The following is a 26,019-nucleotide window of genomic DNA, read 5'->3' on the forward strand; positions in this document are numbered from 1 at the left end:
GTGGGAGACGCAACATCACTGCGGCTTGATTTTGCAGAAGACGGTCCCTGTAACACCTGTTGGATCAGGTCAATGGAGCAAAGGAGATCTTCTGCAGGTCCCACAGCCATTGCTTAGGGAAGTACCCAATGCCTGTGAACCTGTTGCAGAGCCAGTGTCCTTTCCGCTAGGAGCTGAAGCATCCAGTGGTGGCTCTAAGAATGTCAACATCAACACTGGAATACGCTCAGGACACTGCAAAATGTATGCCTTTAATAGCTCCAGTAATACATCTACGTGCCGAGGAGCAATCGATGGAAGTGTTAGACATATTTCCAACCCATATTCGTATCCGCAGAATAGGCAACAGAGCACAGGCAAGAAGCACTCAACCCAGACTGATCTAAATGTTAGGAACCAATCCCCGCTTAGCTTCCGAAGGCGAGGTGCGACCAGATGGAGTACAATGCGTTCAATGAACATCGTCGCACAAGGAGTGCCTTTTCCATATCTTTGGAAATTAGAACGTCCATTGCATGGCAGGAAAATTTAAAAGCAGGATACGAACTACAAGTAGTAGGACCTGTGGAAGTCCTCCAAAAACGCTTCCCAACACTGAGAGTATAAATGATGGAATTACTCAGAAAATCGTCTGAAAGGTGCTCAATAATCCAGAATCTATGCTCTTAAATAGGTGTACTATCTCACTCATACCAGGCATGTTAAAGATAGGATGTACCATTTCTTTGAAATGCAGCGTAAAGTTTGTTCGGACTAGGGCCTGTATCTCAGCTGAAGACCTTAAAAGCTGGAGATCAAAAGTCTCTCTGGCTGAGGTTCAGGCCACATCCTTCTGTAACATCATGGCTTTCAGTCTGCTCAGAGATTAATACCGTATAAAGGAAACATTCAATGAAGGCCATAGCAGTGGCCATCTGACTGTGGTGGGAACAATACTTGCATACAACAAGTAACCTTGGAACTAACCATGACTAGATATGCGATGCCTGGCAGCATCCAACAACAAACTTGATCATTCAGCATCAAGTAACTCCCATTCAAGAGTATTCTGAACACTTGATAAATCATGGCAGCCGGGGACCCTTTCAAGTGACACGATTGGTTTACAACTGAAGCATTACATGGTCTGTGAAGTATAATACCCTGAAAAATTAGAGACCCACTTAAAGAATTCTCATTGTGGGAACAGCTGAGAAAAACTTTAGTGTCCCCATTCCTGTATCTTAATCTGTACAGTAAAATCCAAAATTCATGTATAAATCCCTGTCCCATTGCTTCATACCTGCCTACTTGGCAGTACTGTAGACAGTATTGAAATTTAAATGTTATGAGTGGCAGTGTAATATAGCCATGGATTAACCATTCTGTGGACGGAGACTCAACCACAGTAAAATGTAACTGGTCCAATTTTTCAATGTGCAGCATTGTATATTTTGCATCTCATCGTGCCACTGTTGTCTGTCTTTCTGTCAGTTTAAATGCAGAGAACAGAGCCGTACTGCTGATATGCCGCCAGGTCACGTGACCACAACGCAACAAATGTAGCGTTCAGCTTAATAATAGAATAGATCACAACTGTGATTTTCCATGTATTAATATAGAGAAATCCTGTCCCATTATATCTATTGAAGAAGAGACAATGTTGCCCAGTTAATAAATCCTAGATGATAGCATGGTCATGTCATTGTCGACCACTGCCAAAGTCTTTTCTAGGTTAACTCTGTCAATCTTATGCAATCTTTCAGAAGCCTCCTGCTAGTAGATTTTTCAAATCTCATTGTAAATAGCTTCTGGGGACCTAACAAAAAATCCCTAAGATTGATGTGTTCTGAGAGTAGGGACCAGTGTTGTTTCACCTGGTATAGTGTTGAGGTTTTTAGCCACTCTAGGTATAACTTCCCAACACTGTAAGATGTCACCACCCTGAGTGTTTTCGTTGTACATAGCATAGGTCGGGCTTATGGATACTAAACCCTTTGACAGTACCACTGAATCTTGACTGACACCTATTTGTATTGATATGCCTGGTTCTAGCACTTCGAGGGAGAAGCCTGTGCACCGCTTGGGAGGCTACAACTCCCACTAACCCCTGCTACTGCCATCGTGCATAAAGCGCGCCATGGTCCAGCTATGTTTGTACCTGTCTGATGCCTGTTTCCAGAACCTCAGGGGGAGAGGCCTGTGCACAGTTGAGGAGACTACAACTCCCACTAGCCCCTGCCACTACCATCGTGCATAAAAGCGCGCCACAGTCCAGCGGCACGGGACGTATGTGGGGAAGAGCCTGGGCAAGGCCCGCACCAAGGGCGGGCCCTTCCACACCTGGAAAAGATTGGGCCCCCTCTCTAAACTGTGTTTCTTTGGGAAAGCTGACTGCTCCCTGACAAGGGGCGCAAACGTTTTATCACAAGAGATCGGGTTAGCAGAGTGGTGTCTCTCATTGGAGTAAGGCAGGAAAAGAGCGACCTTGTTAGTAGCCGGCGCTGAGGTTCAGCCTGTAATGGATGGGAGGGAGGGTCCCAGCCTATCTTTAAATTCCCCCTCAGAAACTTTGATGGAGTCTGGGTCTCATCTATCTGCAGACTCAACAGTAGAACCAGCAGTTTAGAGGAAAAGAGGCGATGGCAAACCTAAAGCTACAGTCTCTGAAGGACCCGAGAACGATTAAAGCTACTCTAGAGACATTGGACCCGGCACAGACTCCCTGGCAGCGAAACATGAGGACTGATGTGCTAGATTAGAAAACATGGTCTCCCTGCTACTCCAGCCGCTGATCCAGAGATTGGTGACGATTGAAGAAAGATAAAACAGCCTCATCAATGGGGGGCTGTCACAAAACATGAAAGGGACCTAAGCATACCTCCACATCCAGCTTCAGTGAGAGTCCTTCAGGCACTAAGGAACTCCACAAGGGGAGGGAGAGGGGGGAGGGGGTTGGGTCTGATGTATCTAATTTACACGGTGCACAGCTGGTACCAGACTGCACTATTTTAACCCCGGACTCCTCCCTGACCCCTGCATCCTCTGAAATAACCAGGGCAGGGGATAATATAAAGGAGTCACGGAGGACACATGTCAACGTGGGTGGGAATGTAAATAGCAGGGGACGGGAAAGGGAAGTGGGTTCAGGCATAGACCCAGGAGCTCCAGGGCAAAGCAGAAAACACTTTCAAGCATTAGATTGCCCCCCGCCGCCTGACCTTTTGTTTTGATGCTGGTACATGTCCTGGAGCTGAGAGAAGGCCAAAGGGAGCTGACAGAACAGCTTATGGCTAAAGTTCTCTATTGAATCTCTATCCATGCAAGAAGTTATGTAATTGGGGCGGTAGCTTGGATAGGCATACTATTATGGCAAGGAGGGTGGGCTGGGTGGGTTTTGTTAATTTTAATCACCAATAAGTGGCAAGGAATTTGCGAAGGGCGCTTTCGAACATCTTGCTACCTGGCACCCATATTACTGTGTCCCCACTGGATTATTTTTACAGATCATTTCTAGCTCCATCTTCTGAATCTGTGAGTTGACTTACAGGGTTGGTACGTTTTATTCCTTTTGTCAGGTGAGAGACGATGGTCCTGACGAGAACTCAATAATTATATGAGTTCGAAACGCGTAGACTCTATAAGCCTTAAAAGAACTAAAAATCGTTAAAATATCAATAGTTTCCTGTAAAATATAAGAATCACTAGTGGCTTAATTGTAATTCATATGATTACAATTTGGAAATAATTTATACGTTTTCTGTTGTTGTCTGTTCTTAGATATATCTTGTATATATTGTGGTGTGAAAGTAGTGTGATTGACTGTTTGAGTGAGATTACGTTGATATGTATTTTCTGAATTTTGATTGTAAATAGATATTCAATTATATGTGATTTCATGTGTTGTGTTGTGTACATAAGGTCTTAAAAGATAAATTTGGTTCAATTTAATTTTCCAAACAAAAAAATGAATAAATGAACGAAACAAAAAGAAACTCAAATAAAATCGAATCTGTTTGATCGAATTAAACATTTGTTTTAATTTCTAATGTTTAGCTAAAAATAAGATGATCAATCATATAACAGCACAGGCATTTTCTTTTGATAATTACTAGCTTGTGGCAAGCTGTGCTGTTGGGAGCCCAAACCCAGTAGTGTCGTTTTTGGTTTTGTCAGGTACGGCGCTGGTAGACCTGTAAGTACAGGTACGAGGGCAGAGAATTGCTTCGCTTCTTTGACTGACATTGGGCCAGATGAAGCAAGCCAAATTGCAATTGCAAACGCTGAAAATCGCAGAATTTCAGCGTTTACGATCGCAATTCAGCTGTGTGCGATGCAGGAAGGCAAATACATACTCCCAAAATAAGGAATCGCAAAAATTGCGATTTCTTATTTTGCGCAAGCATTTAGAGTATTGCAATTTGCGATTCCCTAAATGCCAAGCCAGAAGGCATCGCAAATTTCGATATTGCCTTAAGGATTCACAAATTACCACCAACTTCAAGTTGGTGGTAATTTGTGATCTCCTTTAAAAAAACACTTTTTTGCTTTTTTCAAAGTGCCATGTGGCACACATAATGTGCGCCACATGTGCACACATGCACATTTCAGGAGTGCAACAGTGTGTCCTTTTGGAAGTCTTGCACCCTTGAAATTGCGCACGCAATTTGCGAGTACCTATTGGGTACTAGCAAATTGCATGTGCAATTGCCATTCATTCCTATGGGCCTATAGGTCCATAGGAATGAATGGAAAGGTAGTCCTTGATGGCGAATTGCAATTTGCAATTAAGGAATATTAAGGAATCGCAATTATTATTGTGATTTCTACATACATTCCATTTTGCAATTCTTTAAAAGCGATTTGCTAAAAATCGCTGTTAAGGACTCGCAAAACTGATTTTACCTACATCTGGCCCTTAGAATCTTGCAATTAACTACCCTCTGGTCCACTAACCTATAACTTAGCGGTGAATAATAAAGCAAAGAATCAAAGAGGAGCAATTCCCCCAGAGGTATTGATAGGGGAATGTAATCAGGAGTAAACATAGCAACCTGGAACGTGGCGGGCCTTGGCTCAAAGTTGGGTAATGCTTTGTGGATGTCCATTTGGCAGGAACAGGATATATTATGTTTTCATGAGACGTGGTCAATAAACCCTATATTTGTAGATAGGGATCAATTGACCAAACAAAAGCAATCTCATCCCCGTCGGGTGGAGCTAAAGGTGGCCTAGTGACCTTAATATCGAATACATTGGCCATTGAGCTTAAAAAGACTGGACCCATCGTCCTATTTCCATTTCTTGCCATTTGATGGATAAAATGATCTGGACTTGCTCCTGATAAACTTTTATAATAATAACTTTGGTGAGAATATGTCATCAGTGAAAGCTGCACTCAAAAAGATATATAAATATAAAATCAGTGGAGTAGTGCCAAACAAATGTATTATTATTCTATGGGTGGGTGATTTTAAAGTCCAGCCATGTAAACGCTCGATGTGCACTGTGTGCGGTTTACTGGACCTGGAGGATGATACCATTCACCATTTTATGCATCATGAATAGGGTAATACTTTAAATAGGATGTTATCCACCTCGAGCCTGGAAGCACTTAATAGGGTAGATACAGACACAGGAGCCTTTTTAAAAACTTTTCTCCTTAGTGAATATGAACCTACAATCGATTTTCCAATGCCTTGTGACTCCCACCATGGTATTATTTCTCAAGCAGACACTTTCCATCTTTAGCAACCATGCAATTCTCTTCTTTATGATATCCGGGGTAGGTGTTAGTACCTTGCCAGCAGTAAAGGTACTGAAGCCAATTTTGGCTAGAAAAAATGGTTACCAATTAAAATGGTTTAATACCGACAAGGTGAGAGTAGTTCCACAAATGTTATCTGTCATTTTTAAAGTGCTTAGATCCTGACATATGCCTGGATGCAGTGCTTCCAATGTTTTTTCGAATTATTCGGGGAAATCAAACTTGCCCTGACTCGGATTAAACCTCGTAATGAAGCTGAGGTAAAACAGGGGTTTGATGAGGCCTGTGCAATATCCTCAAAAGATTTGCACAGGGCTCTCAAAGCGCCACCTAGAGATCAGGGTTTGATTAAGGCATTACGCAAGGTGTATAAGTCAGCCCGGAAAAATATTGAAAGTGATTTGAGGGTAGCTTCATGGGAAGATCTGCACAACAGTAGGTATTTCTGGAAGGTGATAAATGCTCCTTTTTTTTAAAAAACAACACAGAGATTACACTGGATACTCACGTTAGTGAGGATTCCTGGGTGGCCCATTTTGAGTAGATTTTTGGGGCTACCGATGTTTCCCTGAATGACCCAAATAGTGCAGTCCCTACACAAATAGAGTACTTTTTATTCAATTTGGAAGAAGTAAGTAATGACCCGCATAAGTGCAGTAGTGCTAAAGCTCCAGGCCCGGATGGGGTCCCTACTAATGTTTTCTTAGAGCACCAAGATCTGTGGGCCCCACTTCCAACCAATGTATTTAATGACATATTTAAGCTGGGTACTTAACCTTCTTGGAAAACTAGTATAATTGTCTAAATTTATGAAAAGGGAGACAAAGAAAATCCTCAGAATTATAGACCCATCTTCCTTTCAAATAGCACGGCAAAATTGATGGACTGTATTCTGTTGAATAGGCTGGAAAAGTGGGTGAGGGAGAAAATATCTTGATTCCAGCCCAGTATGGCTTCCAAAGGGCCAGAGGAAAGATAGACCAGTGTTTGAGCCTGAGCCTGACCATCACCAAATATACCTCAGCCAAGAGCGGTTAGACCTTAATGGCTATTATGAAACTAACAGTCGCATTTGACTGTGTGACATAATGGAAGTGATGGGTATCGAAGCGCCATTCATGAATTTTATTTGTCAGATATATTCCCAAATTACGGCACGTGTCCGTTATGGTAAGAACAGGGAATGCACACAAACCTTCCAGATTATGAGGGGCGTTAGACAAGGCTGCATCCTTGGCCACTTTTTATTTTGGATCTACACATTTGGGGTGGAAGCTGCTCTGGCAGGGTCCACATTGGACGTTCCCTCTTTCAATGCCCTTTCACTTCCTATTCTGGCGTATGCGGATGATGCGGTCCTAATAGGTAGGATGGGGTGGCACTACAATGCCTTATAGAGGCTCCTTTTTCTTAAAAACACAGATTTGATTGATTTTGCATACATACAACAAGTATGGAGCCAAATCATCCCACCTGCCACTGAGGAGAGTTACATTAAGGGTATTTGAGATTCAAGTGTGGCAACATATAGCATACAGGACTTCGAACCGTTCATGTTGTGTAATCGAACACAATGTGCATTCTTATCAGCTGCAAAAACAACCTTCCCCAACTACCCCCCACCTTTCCAACCCCTCAGGCGTGTCACTTAAGGCCAAGTTGTTAAAGTACAGTAGCCCTACTTATTCAGTGGAGCATCGACATTGAATATGATAGTCCTGCGATGGACCTCAATCCAGCTAGGGAATATAAAGTCATCTCTGGCAGCGAGGCTTCAGACCCTGATATTCCTGCAACTGTCCATGAGCTAGTCGGTGCCACTGTGGGGTTCCCCTATGGAGGCATCTTCAGCAATGTTTTCCAGGGATTTGAGTGCTACAAGAACTTCCACAGCTCTCGTCCCTTCAAGGGCCTTCTCACTCCCAGTTCGTTTTGCTATTTGTAACCTGGCCACTCCTTCACATTTGGCCATTTTAGGAACTCTGCTTTCCATCATGCTATGTTTGGACTCTGTGTCACATTCCAATGCGTGGTTATGTTTCTCTTGGCCAGGAGAAGACCCAAATCTAAAAATTTGCTAGAGATTTTGTTCTTTGAGGTGTGGGGAAACCAGTGTAAAATGCAGTGTCATATGGTCAGTTCTAACTCTCGGTCAATGAGATCTGATAGATGCCCCGTTAGCTCCTTCAAATAGCTGGCTAAAAATGGACAGTCCCAGAGCATGTGTTTAACATCTGCGCTTTCTGCATTACACCTCGGGCAGGCCGGCGAGTGGACAGAAAAGTAAATATGGAGCTTCTCTGGAGTAAGGTAGGCTCTATGTAAAATATGGACGTGCACCGGTATACACCCGTTACAACGCATCTTTTACTCCGCACTACCATTACAACGCGACTTTTACAACGCATACCATTACAACGCATTGCGCTGAAGGGCGCTCTAGGATAGGGAATAAGTATAATTTACTATCCAACACCTTCCCTAGGGTCCACGGGGACTGGAGTTAGAATAGTAAATTATACTTACCACTATCCAGCACCTCAAAGCGCTATGCGTTGTAATGGTATGCGTTGTAATGGTCGCGTTGTAACGGTAGGTAGTTGTAATAGTATGCGTAGTAACATGGTACATCCACGTGCACCAGCTGGAATCTTGCATTCCTGGTACTCTTCCAGGCTCGAACGACTAATAATCCCCATGACTTTTCTGGGATGGCCTCTCCGAGATCAGTGTCCCACTTCAGCTTCAGGTCAGACAGGGGAAGGAGTGCTTCTAGCGTCAGGCGCCTATATAGGCACGTTACTGCTTTAAATGTACCTGCCGCCATTACCACGTACTGGCAGGCCAGTGATGTCTTTGGTTCTGTGAAACCTCATCCCCAGTGTTTCCGGATAGCTGCATTGAGGGCTGTGTACAGTAGGAAATCTCCCCCGGGTAGATCATAGCAAGCTTGTAGATCATGAAATGGGATCATGGCTCACTCCTCATGTAGGTCTCCCATGCTAGCCAACCCCTGTTCTGCCCAAATCCCCAGCCTCTGCCAGGTACCTCCATGGGGCAGAGCTCTGCACATAAGTGAGGGGATTTCCGGCGCATAGGGGCACCTAGTGTTTGTCCGCCACAGATATCTGTTCCAACATTTTCGTGCTGCACTAAGTTCCAGATTGAGTGTTGTATCTTTGATAGGAAGACGCAGGATAATGCGGGATAGTAGCAATATGGGCTTGAATTCCTCCGTGCGGTCATCTTCCCCCCTGGTGATGTTCGCTATCCACTGTGTAAGCCATTGAAATTGTGCTGCCAAATAATAGTTCTTGTAGTCAGGGACTGCTAGACCACCCTCCTCTCTTGGTCGCATAAGTGTAGTGAGCGCCACCCTACATCTACCAGTGCCTCAGATAAAGCTGAAACGCCTTATAGAGGCTTATGTGAGATTGATGAAGTCACTTAAACCTAGGATAAACACGTCCAAATCATTTGTTCTACTAATACCAGGGCTAGTGCCCAAAAAAAGAATTCCATCCTTTTACTTTGGAAGCCGAAAACTGGATGTGGTTGATACATTTTCCTATTTAGGGGTATTGCTTAACAAAAAACTATCTTGGTCAAATATGGTGGAAAACAGGGCCCTAACAATGCAGCGTAGCATGGCAACAGTTTTAGTTTCATTAAAAAATTGGGCTCAAAACCAGTTGCCCCCATAAAAAAGGATTATAGTGCTAAAACCATCTCTGCCATGACGTATGGGGCAGGGGTGTGGGGCACGACCCCAATAGATTCCCTCCCAAAATTAGAGAATGGGTTCTTTAAAAGGATTGTGTCCCTCTCTGGTTCTTTCTCCAATTATGTTTGCCACTTAGAACATGGCTTACCTTATGTGACTGACACCATAAGACTTGCCCCTATTTTGTTATGGCACTCAATATGGAGAAGGGACATGGTTAACTTAACACAGACTATAGTAAAGAAAAATGCACAACGTTAGATAATGTACACAAAATCATTTGGTTGCAGTATGTAAAGACCACAATGATGTCGCTAGGTTTAGCTGATGTATTCATGAACCCTAACTCCGGCTTCAAAATTCTGACAAAAGATTAAAAGCATTATTTCTAGGCAAGGCAGACTACGAATGAATAAAAAAAACCGATGCAAACTCCTTTGCAATTTTATATCAATTGACCCCGCCTCCCATGAGCAGAGAGTATTCATACTTAGAAAAAGTAACAAACTCTCAGCATAGATTCATTCTGTTGAGGCTTCGTATGGATTTAATTCCTCTGATGCTGGGATTTCCTGCGAAGATTTATAGTTTTAAAGATCTGACACCATGCCCATGTAATATCTCTGAGCAATCTGACCTTCATTTATTTTTCTTCTGTGGGCTCTATAAGGAACAAAGATCAAGATACATGTTACCTCTTTCAAGACGTTATCATTTTAATCAATGCCGCCCTTATTTATAAAGTTTTATATAGCGTGAACATGATCCCGAAGGATATCGGAGTGCTTTACTAAGTGTAAGTGGGAAGGATGGTAATACAATGCAGTGCCGACTTCAATAAGAGTAACCAACATAACAGTTACAAAACAATGTGGTCAATAGAAAGTAATATAATAAATGGTACATAGTGAGCAAGAGGGAGCAAATGATAGGCTAAATAAGAGTAGCACCCAGTGCAGGTCGTAAGGTTGTAAGTCCCCAGATGATCCAAATGAGCAACTGTGGAGAAGATTCTGCGTATTTCTGGTGGGAAAGAGTTCTAGATCTTCGTGGCAGAGCTAGAGAATGCATGGTGACAGGTTCTCTTATTGCGAAAGATCTGTGGCTTCAGGAGGAAAGAGTTAAGACTTCTTGGGAGTCTACCACCTTCTGATAGTTCTAGCTTTTGCGCTAGATAGCTTTGGGTTTTGAGATGAAGGGCTTTGTGAGACAGGCAGGCAATCTTTAGCTGCCCGACCCTGTATTTTTTGAAAAAAACTTAATGATACATTTGTGTGTTTCTCTATAGCTCTATTTCCTGGGCTTGTGTGAGAAGGTGGAAACTGTGCTTAACCATGATCCCTCAGAAACCCAAAGAGTTTTATGACCTATATACTTTTATCATTCATCACTTTATGGAGATATTATAAAAGGATTCCTTGAGGGGGGAATTGTCATAATGTTAATGTTTTTATAAGGTACCTTGTCATGGTTTTAGAGATTGTGTATTGTCTACATTTGAAATAATTTGAGATATCTGAGGATATATATACCCTAGGGAAAAAGTTGGTAATAAGACTCCATCAACTTGTGTCATTAATTAATTTATCTTGTTTTTCGATGAGAATGTTAAACTTGAAGTGCTGCTAACTGGGATTGCTTAATTGCTATTTTATTTTGTTCTTTTAACTAAGTTTATTAGGTATTGTTATCCTACGTACTGTACTGTACTTTTATGATCTATGTTTTTTAAATGGATAAAATAAAGTTATGTGATTAGGTGAATAACTGAGTGTCAATAGACCTCACCAACCATCCCTTCCAATTGGGGTCTGATTAATTGTAAGTATGTAAGATGGTATCTAATGTATCCTCACTGCGTGATGTATAATTTTGCCAACCTTCAAAGTGTGAAAGCAAGGGAATCCAAGGTGTGTTCAAGTCCTTTACCTTGGCTAGTCAAAGACAGGAAGTCTGTTGAACTGTGTCATTCAGGAAGATAATCTGATTTGGTATGAAACACTCTCTAAATAAGGCCTCATCCCCTGAGCTTGCCACTCTTTAGTCCCCCAGACAGAGTTTGTGTCTATAGTATTTTTCCATAAGTCAAAACTCTGTTCAGACAGTTGAGAAATAAAGGATGCAGAGTATATCGGTTTCGTGTTGGTGAGCATGTTTTTATTTGCAAGTGTAAAGGCAAGCTTATAATAACAAGAGGTCGGGTCTGATGGGCTAAACTCAGAAAAATAAGCAAACTTTTTTGCAGATGTTTGTGAACTACCTTTCGGTGGTGTCAGGCAATGTTCCCATTGATGGTAAGAAAAAACATTACGTGGGATACTTGCTTTGTGCAAGAAATGACCATAGTGCAGGTAACAAAACATGGTATCAAAATCAGATGAATCATCATACAATTCATTACCCAGAGAGCTTGGTGGTCCAAGTCCCCACTTCCAAACTAAATTCTAGCGCATTGTCTATCACACCATCAGACAGGGTATCCAAGAAGTTGGATACTTTGGGAAAGAAAAGGTTTTCTATGTCAGCCTGGCACTGCGGTCGGTGAACACTGTGTGCCTTTTGGGCCGATACTCTCACTTGCTCTGGGACTCGGTTGCGCAGGTTTGTATTTGTATTTGTATTTGTATTTGTTTATATAGCGCTAGAATCGACCCCCAAAGGGGTATCTCTGCGCTTTAGCAGGACTGTGAAGAGATAACTGTGTATTCAAAAGGATCAGAAACGGCAGAAAAGAAGTGTCTTAAGCATTTTCCTGAACTGCAGGTGTTCGGAGCATTGTCTTAAGTGGAGCGGAAGTTCATTCCATAAGAGAGGGCCGCAATAGGAAAGAGCTTTTCCACCTCATCTGGCACTTCTCATTCGCGGTATCACTCGAAGCTGTTTGGCACCTGAGCGTAGGGATCTAGGAGGTAGGTAAGGCAAAGATTTCTCCGCAAGATAGAAGGGACCCAGGTCGACCAGTGCCTTGATGCAGCATGTTTTAAACTGAATACGTTGGCGGATAGGAAGCCAATGCAATTCCGTAAGAAGGGGCAGTGAAGGGGTCCGAGGTGGAGCATTAAGAACCAACCGGGCCACAGTATTCTGCATCACCTGCAGTCTGCTGAGCAGGGCATCATTAGCCGAGATCAGCAGACCGTTACAGTAGTCCAGGCGACTCAAGACCATCGCCTGGACTATGGTTTTCTGAGCGGAATCCGGCAGCAGGGGAAAACTCGGCGCAACATGCCAATAACATGAAAGCAAGAACCTGCATTTTGGCTAACATTTTCTTTCAGATTGAGATCACGGTCAAGACGGATCCCCAAATTCTAACAGTGAGTTTAGGGGAAGGGAGAGGGCCTAGATCTGTTGGCCACCAATCTGGTATCCACAGGAGGGGGGCCTCTCCCATAAGCATGATCTCAGTATTTCACACATTGCACTGGAGGAAGTTACTCTGCATCCATTGCGATATGGCTCGCATCCCGTTAGAAAATGCCAATTGTACAGAGGATGAGAATTTGTTGAAAGGAAAAAGGAGCTGGGTATCGTCGGCGTATGATAGGGGATAAACCCATACATCCTCATAAGGTTGGCCAAGGGACCAACATAGATGTTAAAGAGAGTAGGGCTCAGACATGAGCCCTGAGGTACTCCCTTGGTCATACCCACCGGCGCCGACTGATAAGGGCCCAGGTTGACAGTCTGGAAACGGTCCGACAAGAAACTCTTCATCCATGACAGAGCTGAACCTCTTAACCCAGCTTCCTCCAGTCTTCTGAGCAAGACGGTATGGGAAATCGTGTTGAACGCCGCGGTTAGGTCCAACAGCACCAGAATCATCCGATGGCCCTTATCTAGAGTCATTCTGATGGTATCCGTTACAGTAAGTAACGCAGATTCGGTGCTGTATTTGGGCCTAAAACCGGACTGGGAATGATCTAAACATCCAGACAGTTCGACATAGTTGGACAAGTGAGTATTCACAAGTTTGTCCATTATCTTGCTCCAGAATGGAAGAAGCGAGATGGGACGAAGGTTAGAGAGATCTGTCCACAGAATATTAGATTTCTTTCGGATGGGTCTGACCTGGGCAACTTTCCATTCCTGTGGGACGTGTCCCTCTGAGAGAGTGAGATTGATAATAGACTGCACCACATGGGACAGCTGATTCTCCAAGGATGGAATCAATTTAGCTGGGATGTGATCCAAAGGAGATCCGGATTTTATTCTATGGGTAAAAGTTTTTACCTGTGCTAAGGTGATAAGGGGAAAGCACTCTAACTTATTCTGATTCATCACTTCCAAATGGACCAGAGTCATAGGAATCTGTGATAGGTTATCAGCTGCAGTTATTTTCTTGTATATGTATTCAATCTTCTGGGCAAAGAATATGGCAATGTTATCACACAATTTCTGAGAAGGAGTCTCCAAGCTTTCACATGCTTTTGGATTAGTGGAAGAATGGAGGATTTGATGCAATATTTTTGAGGAATTGCCTGCCTGAGTCAGCTGAGACAAAAGGTCCGTTTCACGCGCTGCCTTTATATTTTTATGGTAGCTGGTCAGCGAGGCACAGTACTTTTCCCTCTCCTTATGTGATGAGCGCCATGCTCTTTCCAGCTTCCTGCGTAGTTGCTTCTGCCTTCGCAAGAGAGGAGTAAACCAGGCAGCTTGTGGACGATTGGGTTGACTCAGAAAGGGTTTAAGCAGCGTAAAATGGTCAATAACTGTAATGACTGCTGCATTAAATTTTGACAGGGCTTCCTAAGTGTGGTCTGATACAAGAAATTGCGGCTTCGTGAATCTACTTTGAAAGTTATCTGCTGACACCTTCTGCCATTGTCTCCGCAGATGCAGTACGCTTTGAATAGGAGTTTGAAACTTATTAAGATACTGGATATTGAATTTAATGACTGAGTGGTCTGACTAAGTGAGTTGTTGAGGAGGTTTGCACTTGACCTTAGAAGAGTTGGAGAAAAGAATATCCAAGGTGTGGCCTGCTATGTGAGTCGGCCCCTCATTAAGCTGACACAAACCTAAAAGGAATAGGTAAGCATTCTAAAAATCAGCATCTCTGCAGTCGCATTACAGCGTTGATCTACAACAGAGCTGTTTATGCCTTCTTTGTGTACAATAGCTAAGCCCCCCCAGTTTTTATAGGCCTATCTAATCTGATCATTTTATATCCTTCTGGTTATGGGCTTAGGGCTATGGCGGGGGCCGAATGGGGTTTCATCCAGGTTTCAGTGAAAAAGCCAATTGTAGGCTGGACAGATGACACGAGGTCCCAAACTTCAATTGAGTGTTTTAGTAGGGACCTAATATTACACAGCATATTTCTCCACACTCTATGGGAGGTCTTTGGGTGGATACCATTTGAGCAACTGGTTTGGTCAAAAATTGTTTGAAAATGGCAGCCTCGGCAAGAGAAGGGCCCTTCAGGGCATGGCCGGGGCTCTATCTTACAGCCATGAGGTAGTTTGGTGTGTAGATTCACCAGTTCCTGTCTGGTATATGAGAGTTGTGTAAGAGGGCTGTGTTCCTTAAAGGAACAACCAGGGTTCGGCTCCTGGCAGCGTTCTGGCATGGAGAGGCGCAGACGGGCTTGCCTTTGGCGCGCCTGCTGCGCTCGTCCGCTGTGCTCTACGGTCTGCATGCTCCATTTCTAGTGGGGCCTGGTCTGAGAGCTAGACCGCCAACCGCCGCCTGGAAGTTACCACTTCCCTCCACACAAACGGGATTAAGACCTGCAGTGGACCGGGGAAGGGAAACCGGCACGGAGCACAGGCCAATGTGAATAAGAATCAGGTAATGTGCACAAACAGTATATAATGATCAAGTGTTATTTTTTAAAAAGGTTAAAAGATTTCCACAATTACAGATTAAAGCATTCGCAACTAGCGCATGGCAGTGTCCGAATAGAACGCAACCACCTTCATGCGTGTCCGCTACGCGCTACAGTCTGCAAGCCCCTTTTCTAGAGGGGCCCGGTCTGAGAGCTAGACCGCCAACCACCGCCGGAAGTTACCACTTCCTCCACACAAAGGGGATTAAGACCCGCGATGGACCGGGGAAGGGAAAGCGGCACGGAGCACAGGCCAATGTGAATAAGAATCAGGTAATGTGCACAAAGGTTCTTTCTATGTTCTCGGAGGAGGCCTGAACCCTACTCTTTCAGGCTATTGCTGCTGGGAGGGACGCAGCTAAGTACTCCATAGGCTGTCGGCTGGATATAACTGACTCACTAAACAGAGTAGTTTCATCGTCGGTGGCCGTTACGCTCCACACCTAGTTGAGAACTACTGGCTTTTCGGGAATGTCCAGGCGTTGCTCATGGACATACCCGTTGATGGCTTCTGTATCTTCATAGATAAGGTGGACTCAGTGCTAGAGCGCTTCAAGGTCAGCAGAGCTACGGCCAAATCCTTAGTCCTTTTCATGGCCACTTGCCAACACTTATATGCCTTTTGCTCCATTTGTGGCCATGGAAGGGGCTACAAGACGCATCTATACCTGCCCATCCATGACAGCATGTAAGCTTGCCAACCCCTGCATGGCCGAGGATGAGGTACCCACAGATCCCGAATGTCAGGTAACTAGAGGTCGGGGCAGTCCACCACTCCCTCGCAGACACAACTTCCAAGCCTCATTAGTTTGGTCTTCAACCATCATGGACACCCATTGGGAGGCAGAATATGCCATGACCTACCCTATTGAAGGTCGATAATATCGGACATCTGAGTTCTCCAGATTGTCCGAAGGGGCTACTCCCTCCCCTTCATGACTACCCTGCCACCCATGCTGTCCTCTTGTGACAGGCTGAAGGAGGAACATATCTCCTTACTCAACCAGGAAGTGGTAGCCCTCTTGGCCAAGCGAGCCATAGAGTATTCATCTCTCACCTAATGCCAGTGGCTGAGTGGATTTATCCTACCACCTCCACTGGAATGCTTGCATTTAGCTGCATGATGGTATACTTCACAACTATAGCCTACTTTGTCCATTCCTGATAGCTCCCTTCTACTGCATGTGTTAGCACATTAAATACTGCTCTGTTGGGAGCTATCCGGAACGGGCAAAGTAGGCTATAGTTGTGAAGTATTCCATCATGCAGCTAAATGCAAGCATTCCAGTGGAGGTGGAAGGATAAATCCACTCAGCCACTGGCATTAGGTGAGACTGAGAGATGAATACTCTATGGCTCCCTTGGCCAAGTGAGGAGCCAACAATTGATGGACAGAATGCACAACAATGTCATACATTCACCCCAATGTGCCATTCCAGTTTGAACCCAGCCATATGCAAACCAGTCTTAACCCTGTGCCTAATGTGAACAGTCCAGCCCAAACTGCCAGGCCAGGCCCTCCCTGGACTGGAAACAAGCATCCTAGGACCGGTTTCAGGGTTCACCCTGCATCAGCCAGGATAGCTTGACTCCAGTGGTATGGAGAGCACTGGACCCATGTCTGGTCATACCCGTCCCACTCGGGGTGACAAATGCAAAAACAGCAATTGATGGACAGATGCAGAACAATATCATACATTCACCACGGTACAGAGATCTGGGCCTAAATCCATTGTCAAAGCAGTGTGCCCACTCCAATGTGCCCAACTGCAAAGCAAATCTATATGACCCACTCCAATCTGCCCTACTCCAATCAGCCCCATGTCAATCCAAAACAGTCTGCCTCACCCCAGTCTGCCTCACTCCAATCCCAAAAATGTATCCCATTCCAATCTGCCCTACTACAATTCAAAACAATCTTCCACACTTCAATTCACCCCAAATCAGCCAAATCTATTCTATCCCATTCCAATCCACCTCACACTCCACCACTCCAATACACCCACCCCAATCCAATCCACCCTACCCCAATACAGTTCACCCCATCCTAATGCAATTCACCTCAATCCAACCAATCTACCCCACTGCATTCAAATCTACTCCACTTCACACCAGTCCACTCCACCCCACGCCAATCCAATCCACCGCACTCCAATTCACCCCACTTCATTCCACCCTACCCCACTCCACCCCATTCCAATCCACCCCATACCAATCACATTCACCCCACTCCAATGCACCTCACACCAATCCAATCCACCCCATCCCATTCCAAACCACCCACTCCAACCTAATCCACCCCATCCAGTCCACCCCACTGCAATCCACCCCACTTCAGTTCAGTCCTCCCCACTCAATTAAATCCATCCAGCTCACTCACTATACTGCAATCCACCATACTCGTCTCCAATCCACCCACTCAGTCCAATCCACCACAATCCAATCCAGCCCACCTCCCTCCACTCCAGTCCTATCCAAACCCCTCCATTCCACACTAATTCACCCGACTCCAAACCAGAAACACTACTCTAACCCCATCCACCCCACCCCAATCCAGCCCTCCCAAACCAATCTAATCTATCCATTTCAATATACCTCCCTCCAACCCAATCTACCCCATCTAGTACACCCACTTCAATTCAACTCACTCTGCTCGATTCAACCTACTCTGCCCCAATCCAATCCACTCCACTTCTTTCCACGCCACTCCACTCTACGACACTGCACTCTGCCACTCTCTGCCACTGAACCACTGAACTCTACTCCCCTCTACTTAATTCTATGACACTCTACTCCACCTGTTTCACTTTATGACACTCTACCTCCACAAATCCAGTCTACAACACTCTACTCCCTCAACTCCCCTCTAGGACACTCCACGCCACTAACGTCTATCCATGCTGAGCAGTAGCCACACTGATGTACAGTAAGGTAAAACCACATTGCCAAAGCCAGTATCTCATTTATAGGTGAAGCCTATTAGCTTTGCCAATGTTTGTTTTTATTTTACATTTGTTTGGTCTAGACTTGGCTCCCCTTCCCTAGATGACCGCTGTATTTGGTCTAATATTGCCCTGGTTCCAGTCCTTGACCTTGACCATGCTGTGTAGGAGGCGTCCACTTCGAACAGGGTGGGACATCAGGCTGCACTGAACTATTTTGTTTCAATAACAAAACTTGTTCTGGTTTAGGAAACATTTGGCGCGAGCTAAAAGTCATTGTGACCTCTGACATGTCTCTGTCTCTTTAATCATGGCCACTTCCTCCCCTCCGGCCCCTGGACTTTGCTGTGATGTGACTGCTGTGCGCTGTGAGGGGCAGAGTCCAGGTCCTGTTTATTACCCAACAACAGGTATCTGTGCGCCCTATTAGAAAGGAATGAGACCGTGACGGTCACGGCGTGACGTCTCCTGAATATCAAGTGCCGGCGGACTTTGGTACCCGAGGCTTCACGTGAACATCAAAACGTCTCAAGGAGCGCCGCGGCTTGAGGTGGCGAAGAAGAACAGAGGGAGGCTCAGAGAAAAGCGCTTCTTATCCCAGACCAGGAACTTCTTTCTCTTCTCCGTGGACGAGGCTGCGTCAATCGTGGACATGGACTATTTTAAAGGCAAAGAATTCCTCTCTCCAGCGTCGCTAATCAGGTGAGCCTTGCTTTGTTTAGAGAGACTTGTATTTCTCAAGCACCCCTTAATTGTTTTCATTTAGCGCTTCGTACCAGACTTCTGAGCGCTGTAAATAACAGGTGTTCCTATGAATATGAATATGAAAGCATTTGTATAGCGCACAGCTACTCAGTCGAGTGTCCCGGCGCATCAAAAACTAGTACCTAACTAAAGTACCCAACCAAAACTAGTACCTAATTCGGGTATTGCCAGCTCGGGTGACGTCAGAGAGGTATACAGAATGATTGTTTCATTGCATGACGTCATCGTGCCTGCTGCCCGCTTCCTCTGGAAGGACGTGGGCGATGTTCCTAAAAGACACCCCCAGAGTCCTTTTATATTATCTCTGGCTGTCCCATTACACCGCCCCTCACTATGAGAATCGGTCAGGGGGTTGAGCAAGGGAGGTACTGGTAACATAAGCAACATTATGCATGGGTATGTTTAACAGGGAGATTTTTTTTCTTTAGGGTTGTGTGTGATGTCAGAGAGGGCCTGTGTGTTCTTGAATCCTCTCCATTGGCTTTGCTATATGTGAATGTCGGTGGAATACATCTTCCATGCTCTAAAGGGGGTGCTTGAAATCATACCTTGTTAGTACATGTTGGGGATTGCTCATCTTGGTGTAGGTACCTATGAGACCCCTAGTGAAGTTTCAGAGAGTTATGCGACAGCTCTGCCCGTGCCCTCCTGTTTCTCAATCAGCCACACATTTCATCTCTCTCGGTCCTCTCTATGTACGGTGACCAGATCTTGAGAATCAAAAACTGGGACATTTTGCAAAAATAGAAGAAGGACTACAATTTTACTTCAATGGAGGGGTGCAGAATGAAAGCTCTCATCAACATAGGAACACATAAGAGGCATTAAGAAAATAAATAAAATGTAATTTCTGAAGCTAGCATCATACCTGTTAATTAAAGTTCTAACTTACAACAGCTGCTAACTAGCACAGCTTTAGAACATCCAAAAGGTGCCCCATTACTGGTTTTTAGTTGGCCCGCTCTAAGAACCAGGACATGAACCAAAATTGCTGAAATCTGCCGGGACAGCTGGCGAACGACCCTTTCTCCATGGGTTCAGCTCTGATTGGAAGCGTCACCAGTTTCACGTTCTTCTGGGCGTCCACCTGTGTGTTCGGTATGGTGAAAACACATCATGGTCTCACCTGGTACGGATACTGTGCACCAGGCTCTCCTGTTCTACTGGTGTGGCCCTAGCTTGCATTTCCTTTGTTTCTAACTTGGTCCCTTATGTCAACCTGACCTTCTCTGTAATTCTGCGTGGTCGCCAGACCCGGTTCCAGGAATTTTTATCTGGACGGGCCAAGGGTGAGATCCGTTGGACCAATGCAGGCCCAATTTATAACAATTCTGAAGGTAGACTACAAGCCCTAGAGCTACACATGGCCATCGATTCACCAAAATGTCTGGGGTAGCGGAAAAGACATCACACGTCCTTGACCTTAATAACATCACAAGAAGTGAAATCATATGACTTTGACCCTCCATCTTGTTACGAAGTGATGTCACATGACCTTAACCCTTATGACATCACAATAATTGACAATGCTGAAGTTTTAATAAAAGTATGGCTAATAAAATAACACAACAGAGAAAAATGTATGTTTTAGGTACCACTTGCATTAGGGTGCTGACGTCATATGCAAGGGGATCATTAACCGTTTCTCTTAGTATTACATTAAAAATTATGTGTTCATCTGAAGAGGATAGAGTACCACCAAACATACAACAGCACTGGGAACCTACATGTTTTTATAATTCAAACTGTCATTATTTAATAGTTTCCCTATGGTATACTGCAATAAGAAACGTATTGATAAATCACAGGGCGAGAAAAACAGGGATTTGAATAACACAATAGTAGTTATGTTTACATGTATTAATTAATGTAAAGTTGACCATTTTTTAATATGTAAATTCTTTTTTTTGGCCTATTCTTTACTGTTAATACATTTTGATTTAAGATCACCTGCAAGGTTACACTCATGTGAAGCACGAAGGCGAAGATTTTATTCAGACAATTCATTTTTCATGCATTCACAATAATGAAACATTGCAACAAATTGTTTTAAAAAAGTTTGTTTTTTAGCTAATTGTTTTATTTGATCAGAAGATTGCACATTGCACTGCTGAATTTATTAATCTTACAAAATCTAACGTATGATATTCCAGTCCCAGTGGAAGCAGCAAAAAGTAAACAGTGCCCATGAAGATACTGTTTGCATGCTCTTCTTGGAGTCGCGGCTGGTGATTTTTAAAAAAAAGTGGTGGTCTGTAATACTTGCCCTGAATTGCAGAAAGTGAAGCGAGTGAGCATGATATCTTCTAGCGAGGGTTACGGGACGTCTCCCTGATGAACATTTTGAAAAATGGAACCAGATAGTGCATTTTAAAGCAGTTTTTTTTACATACATTTCATAAAAAGCCATATGCTCTGCTCTCATTAAATATTGAAGTCTTTCATGATATGCTAGGCCAATTTATCCTGGTGTTCCCAAGAGTTCACAACATTTTTCGCCAAATGTGCAAGATGTGTTGCCATTTGACAAGAAATACCTCAATTGTGCCAAATACAGTATATTTTCATTGGTGCTCCACATATGCCAAATGTGACCCTTAAGTCCAAAAATGACATACAGAACTTTGCCATTAGTACCATCCATAAACCATGGGTTTACCGTATGGCTACACTGGCTACCCGTCAATAAGAGGATCACTTTCTGACTGCTCACCCACGCACACAAATCACTCTACGACATCGGACCAGATTGCCTCAACTCCCGACTGTCCTTCTACACCCCCTCCCGCCAACTTCGCTCTTCCAGCCAAGCCTTCGCCACTGTACCTCGCATCAACAAGACCACCATGGGAGGCAGATCCTTCTCATTCCTGGCTGCTAAAACATGGAACTCACTCCCCGCTTACCTTCGCCTCACCCAGAATCACCTAGCGTTCAGAAAGCAGCTTAAAACGTGGATATTTGACAAATAATCCTCCTCCCCTTCCTAAGCGCCTTGAAACCCTCTGGGTATGTAGTGCGCTATACAAATCTTATGACTTGACTTGACTTGGGTGATCCTAAATCAAAAGTATCCCTAGTATATTAGGGCCAGCACGTTGTCACTATCCTTCTCAATCCAAATAACAGACTAACGTATCCACCACTCAAATTACTTTCATATTTTCACTATACTAATTTACCACTAATCCTTTATCAATTCCCCGGTAACATGCTACTCGCCGAAAAAGCGATTTGACGCCTCATCAGGGGTAGTAAGCGCTATATAGATGCAATTACACTAAAATACAATAATTGCCCCCTCTTATAAACGTCCTATATAACATGGTTGTCCTAATTCACACCAAAAATTACCTTTGGTGTGCCAGCAATTTGACACAGTGACTACAATACCAAGAATTTTCTTTTGTATGCCATCAATTTTCCAAAGTTGCCCCTATGCCACGAATTACATCCAGTATGCCAATGCCAGCATTTTGTCATAGGCGTCCTCATATTTTACATGCTTGTCGTACAAAGAACTGCATCTAGTGTGCCAGTACCAGAATTTTACCATGGGTGTCTCTTTAAGTCACAAATTACCTTCAGCAAGCCTGACTCAAGGGCATACTCACAAGCATAACACCACATTTTCACTTATATTCACTCATCCACAATCACACTCTCATTTATTCTCACTAACATGCACTCATTCATTCTCACTCACAGTTGTGCTCCTTCACTGCCACTCACTCTCACTCGTTGTTCACGTCATACTCATTCATTCTCACTGACATACTCTTACTGTTTTTCATTCCCTTTTTTTTCTCACTCACATTTATACTCAGTGACCACACGGCTGGGGAAGAAACTCAGACCTCCCTAAGGGACAGAGGTATATCATCCAAGGAAAAAACCAGACATAAACCAATCTAGGGACTAAGCAACGAAGCAACCCCAAATAGACAACAGCACCTTAGGGTCGAAATGGCAGCAGGCCCAGAATCACCACTGAATAGCAACGAAGATAGCATCACAGACCAAGAAACAAATAGCCCAAGGAAAGCTAGAAAGAGCCACAGGCCCCAACAGAATACTACCAATACTGTACAAACATGACGTAGATTATTGGAGCAAAGCACTTGTTCCAGTCTTCAAGGACATACAAGAAACACAAACAATCCCGAAATCATGGAAAGGATCGACGATCTGTCCAATCTATAAGCAGGGTGACAAGAGCAATACCAACAATTACCGAACTGTCACCCTAATCGACAAAGAAGCCAAGTACTATACAGGAATGATCCTGGAAGAATTAACATCTTGGGCCTCATGAAAATCCATCATCCCCATAAACCAGACCGGCTCCTGTAGAGGACTGGGAACCACTACTAACATTATGACGCCAGCTATGATGATGGATACGGCCAAAGCAGCAAAATATCCGCTATTGTTATGCTGCATAGACTATAGCGCAGCATTGGATCACGTAGTCCATGCCAAACTATGGCAGAAATTGGAAATGTGGGGGATTCCAAAAGCCCTCCTAAACCAATTGATATTACTACACACTGACACCGGGGTCAAGATCAAGCTGGGAGCTGGGACGCACCTCTCAAGGCGAATCAACACCTCCAAAGGACTAAAACAAGAGTGCGTTCTACCACCCTTGCTCTTTAACCTCTTCATGGCTGACCTTCCTGGGGAACTTGACAAGAGCAAATCACATGCCCTAAGATTGGGAAAAATGCCCCTGTCCAACCTTTTATATGCAGACGATCTGGTGTCAATAAGTCGTACACCAATTGGCCTGCAACACTCCCTGAATACCACTAACAATTTTTCACAACGTAAAGCATTAAATATCAATTTAAAGAAAACAAAAATCATGACCGTGAATTATCATAGGAGGAAAAAGATTAACTGGTATTTGGATGGGCAAAGCTAGACCTAGTAATCAACTACAAATACCTCAGAGTCTTATTGGATAGCAGAGGCTCATACAAACCCCAACTGGAGGCCCTGCGACGGAAGGGCATCACAAGCTCCTTAGCAATGAAGCCTTTGAGAAAAGTCCTACCAGACTTCACCCTCGACCCATTCCGACAGGTTATTCAAGCAAAACTACAACCAATGCTATTATATGGGAGCAAATCCATGTGAGGCAGAGATGTAATGGCCCTGGATAAAACAATCAGCTTTGCTTGCGGAGCAATTTTTCATATAACGACCTACGTGTCCCCCGCCCAAATATGCTTAGAATTTGGTCTACATAAACAATCAGTCGAGGGGATATATAAAAACTTTCATAAGATCAGGGGCGCTGAACCAGAAACTCTTAACTCACACATTTGGAGAGAACTGTCATGCTGCGAAAAATCACCTGCCAGGGAGTATCTGCTCGATTCCCGAACAAGATTGCGACTAACTAACCTTTTGGCAGCCACCATAGCTCACCAGAATTACAAAAACGTTGGGACAAAAGTAACAAGAATGACATCTATTGCAGAAGACAAAGAAAAGTGGCTAAAAGGGCACATGGCTGGACGGTGCTCCCCCTTGACATCAGAACTGAGAACTGGGTGCTGTCTTCCACTCACATTGTATTATCGGCAAGCTCAACATAAAAGATTATATACTCTAATATAATATATAACTTGCTGTACAAATTGAAAGAAGGATAGATTTTTTGTGGTTTTTAAATGTATCAATTATGTTTTTATATTGTGAGTTTTAATTAACTAAACAATAACAATTACTTACTCTGACTGTAACCTGGGAATGTACTTGCACAAGATATCAGAATATGAAATGCTCTCATTTGTAACCTTGCTGTAGTTGTGAGAATAAATTCAGCCCAGAACAATACCTTAAAGGAGAGGAACTGATTATTTATTTTACGACACCTTCTGGCAGAGAACAGATAGACACACATACCCTAGTAGGCGTTGTACTTCCACATTTATTCTTAGATAATGGTCAGACATCTATGATTCCCTTGTGGCTGCTTATGCAATGAGGCATGCATTGCCACTATGGGAATAGTATAATGCATGCCACATCCTGCAATATATTACTGCATGCATCATACACAGACTAAAATACATAAAGACCCTCAAAATCCTCAAACTGAAACAGCGTGGTCTGGTGGTCTAATATGTCCACTCTAGTAGGGGACTGTGTTCGAACTCATGGTCACATGTTCAAATCCTGGCTGGTCCACTCAGCCTTTCATCCTTGCGAGGTCAATAAAATGAGTACCATTGAATTGGGTAACAATAATTATCTGTTATTAAGTGCCAGGATACACTTGGGTGAACGTGAACTTTACAAATATACATGTTATGTTACATAATTGAGGTGCAAAACAACGCGCATGGCCCTGGTTGCTACATCATTGGCAGGTAACATCCTGTGATCACTCCCCCACTACACACCGCCCAAATGCAGCTTGCCTCAGACATGAGGTAGGGTTGCCACAGGGCCGTTTTCTTTCGCCATGAATATTTTAATGTGTCAGCCAGTATAAAAATAGAGAAAATCGCGGCGCCCTAAGTCAGCATTTGTCCCCTTAACAGTGCATACTTGCAACAGTATTTATAAAAACAATGCACTTTAAAATGTGCTCTAGAGTTTCCTTAATTACACCTCACTAGGGTTGCCACCGTGCCGATATTCTATTGGCATCACCGGTATTTTAATGTCCCGGCTGGTACAAAAATAAGCAAAATCACCTAAAGTCAGTATTTTATCTGTACATATTTCAAACAGCAAATATAAATATTAAGCACTTTTAAATGTGATTTAGAACTGCAACGATTCGTGAGTAATAAATATAGTAAATAGAGACAGAAAAGTCATGTTACAAATGTATATATATTCAATTGTATTCCTATTTATATTTAGTATAATGTCCATGCCTTTGTACATTCTTAAAACGATTAAAATTGGCTGGTATTTTTCTTTTGGAAAGGTGACGACGCTACCCCAGACTAATAATTATTGTAAATAAAATGTAAAAGCATTGCAACGT

The 26,019-nt window shown here is 43.7% G+C and overlaps 1 protein-coding gene across 1 annotated transcript in view; it reads left to right on the forward strand.

Annotated features, from left to right (window-relative positions):
• The first annotated feature begins 18,662 nt into the window (after positions 1-18,662).
• CIDEB (cell death inducing DFFA like effector b) overlaps positions 18,663-26,019 on the forward strand; it is a 67,471-nt gene continuing 60,114 nt past the window's right edge. Inside the window, exon 1 of the mRNA XM_086954633.1 lies at positions 18,663-18,944. Within this exon, the coding sequence (XP_086810759.1) occupies positions 18,895-18,944 (50 nt within the window). The 5' untranslated portion in view covers positions 18,663-18,894. The remainder of the gene's footprint in view (positions 18,945-26,019) is intronic.

This window comes from Lissotriton vulgaris, chromosome 2_1 (assembly GCF_964263255.1).
Source record: "Lissotriton vulgaris chromosome 2_1, aLisVul1.2, whole genome shotgun sequence".
NCBI classification, from domain to species: domain Eukaryota; kingdom Metazoa; phylum Chordata; class Amphibia; order Caudata; family Salamandridae; genus Lissotriton; species Lissotriton vulgaris.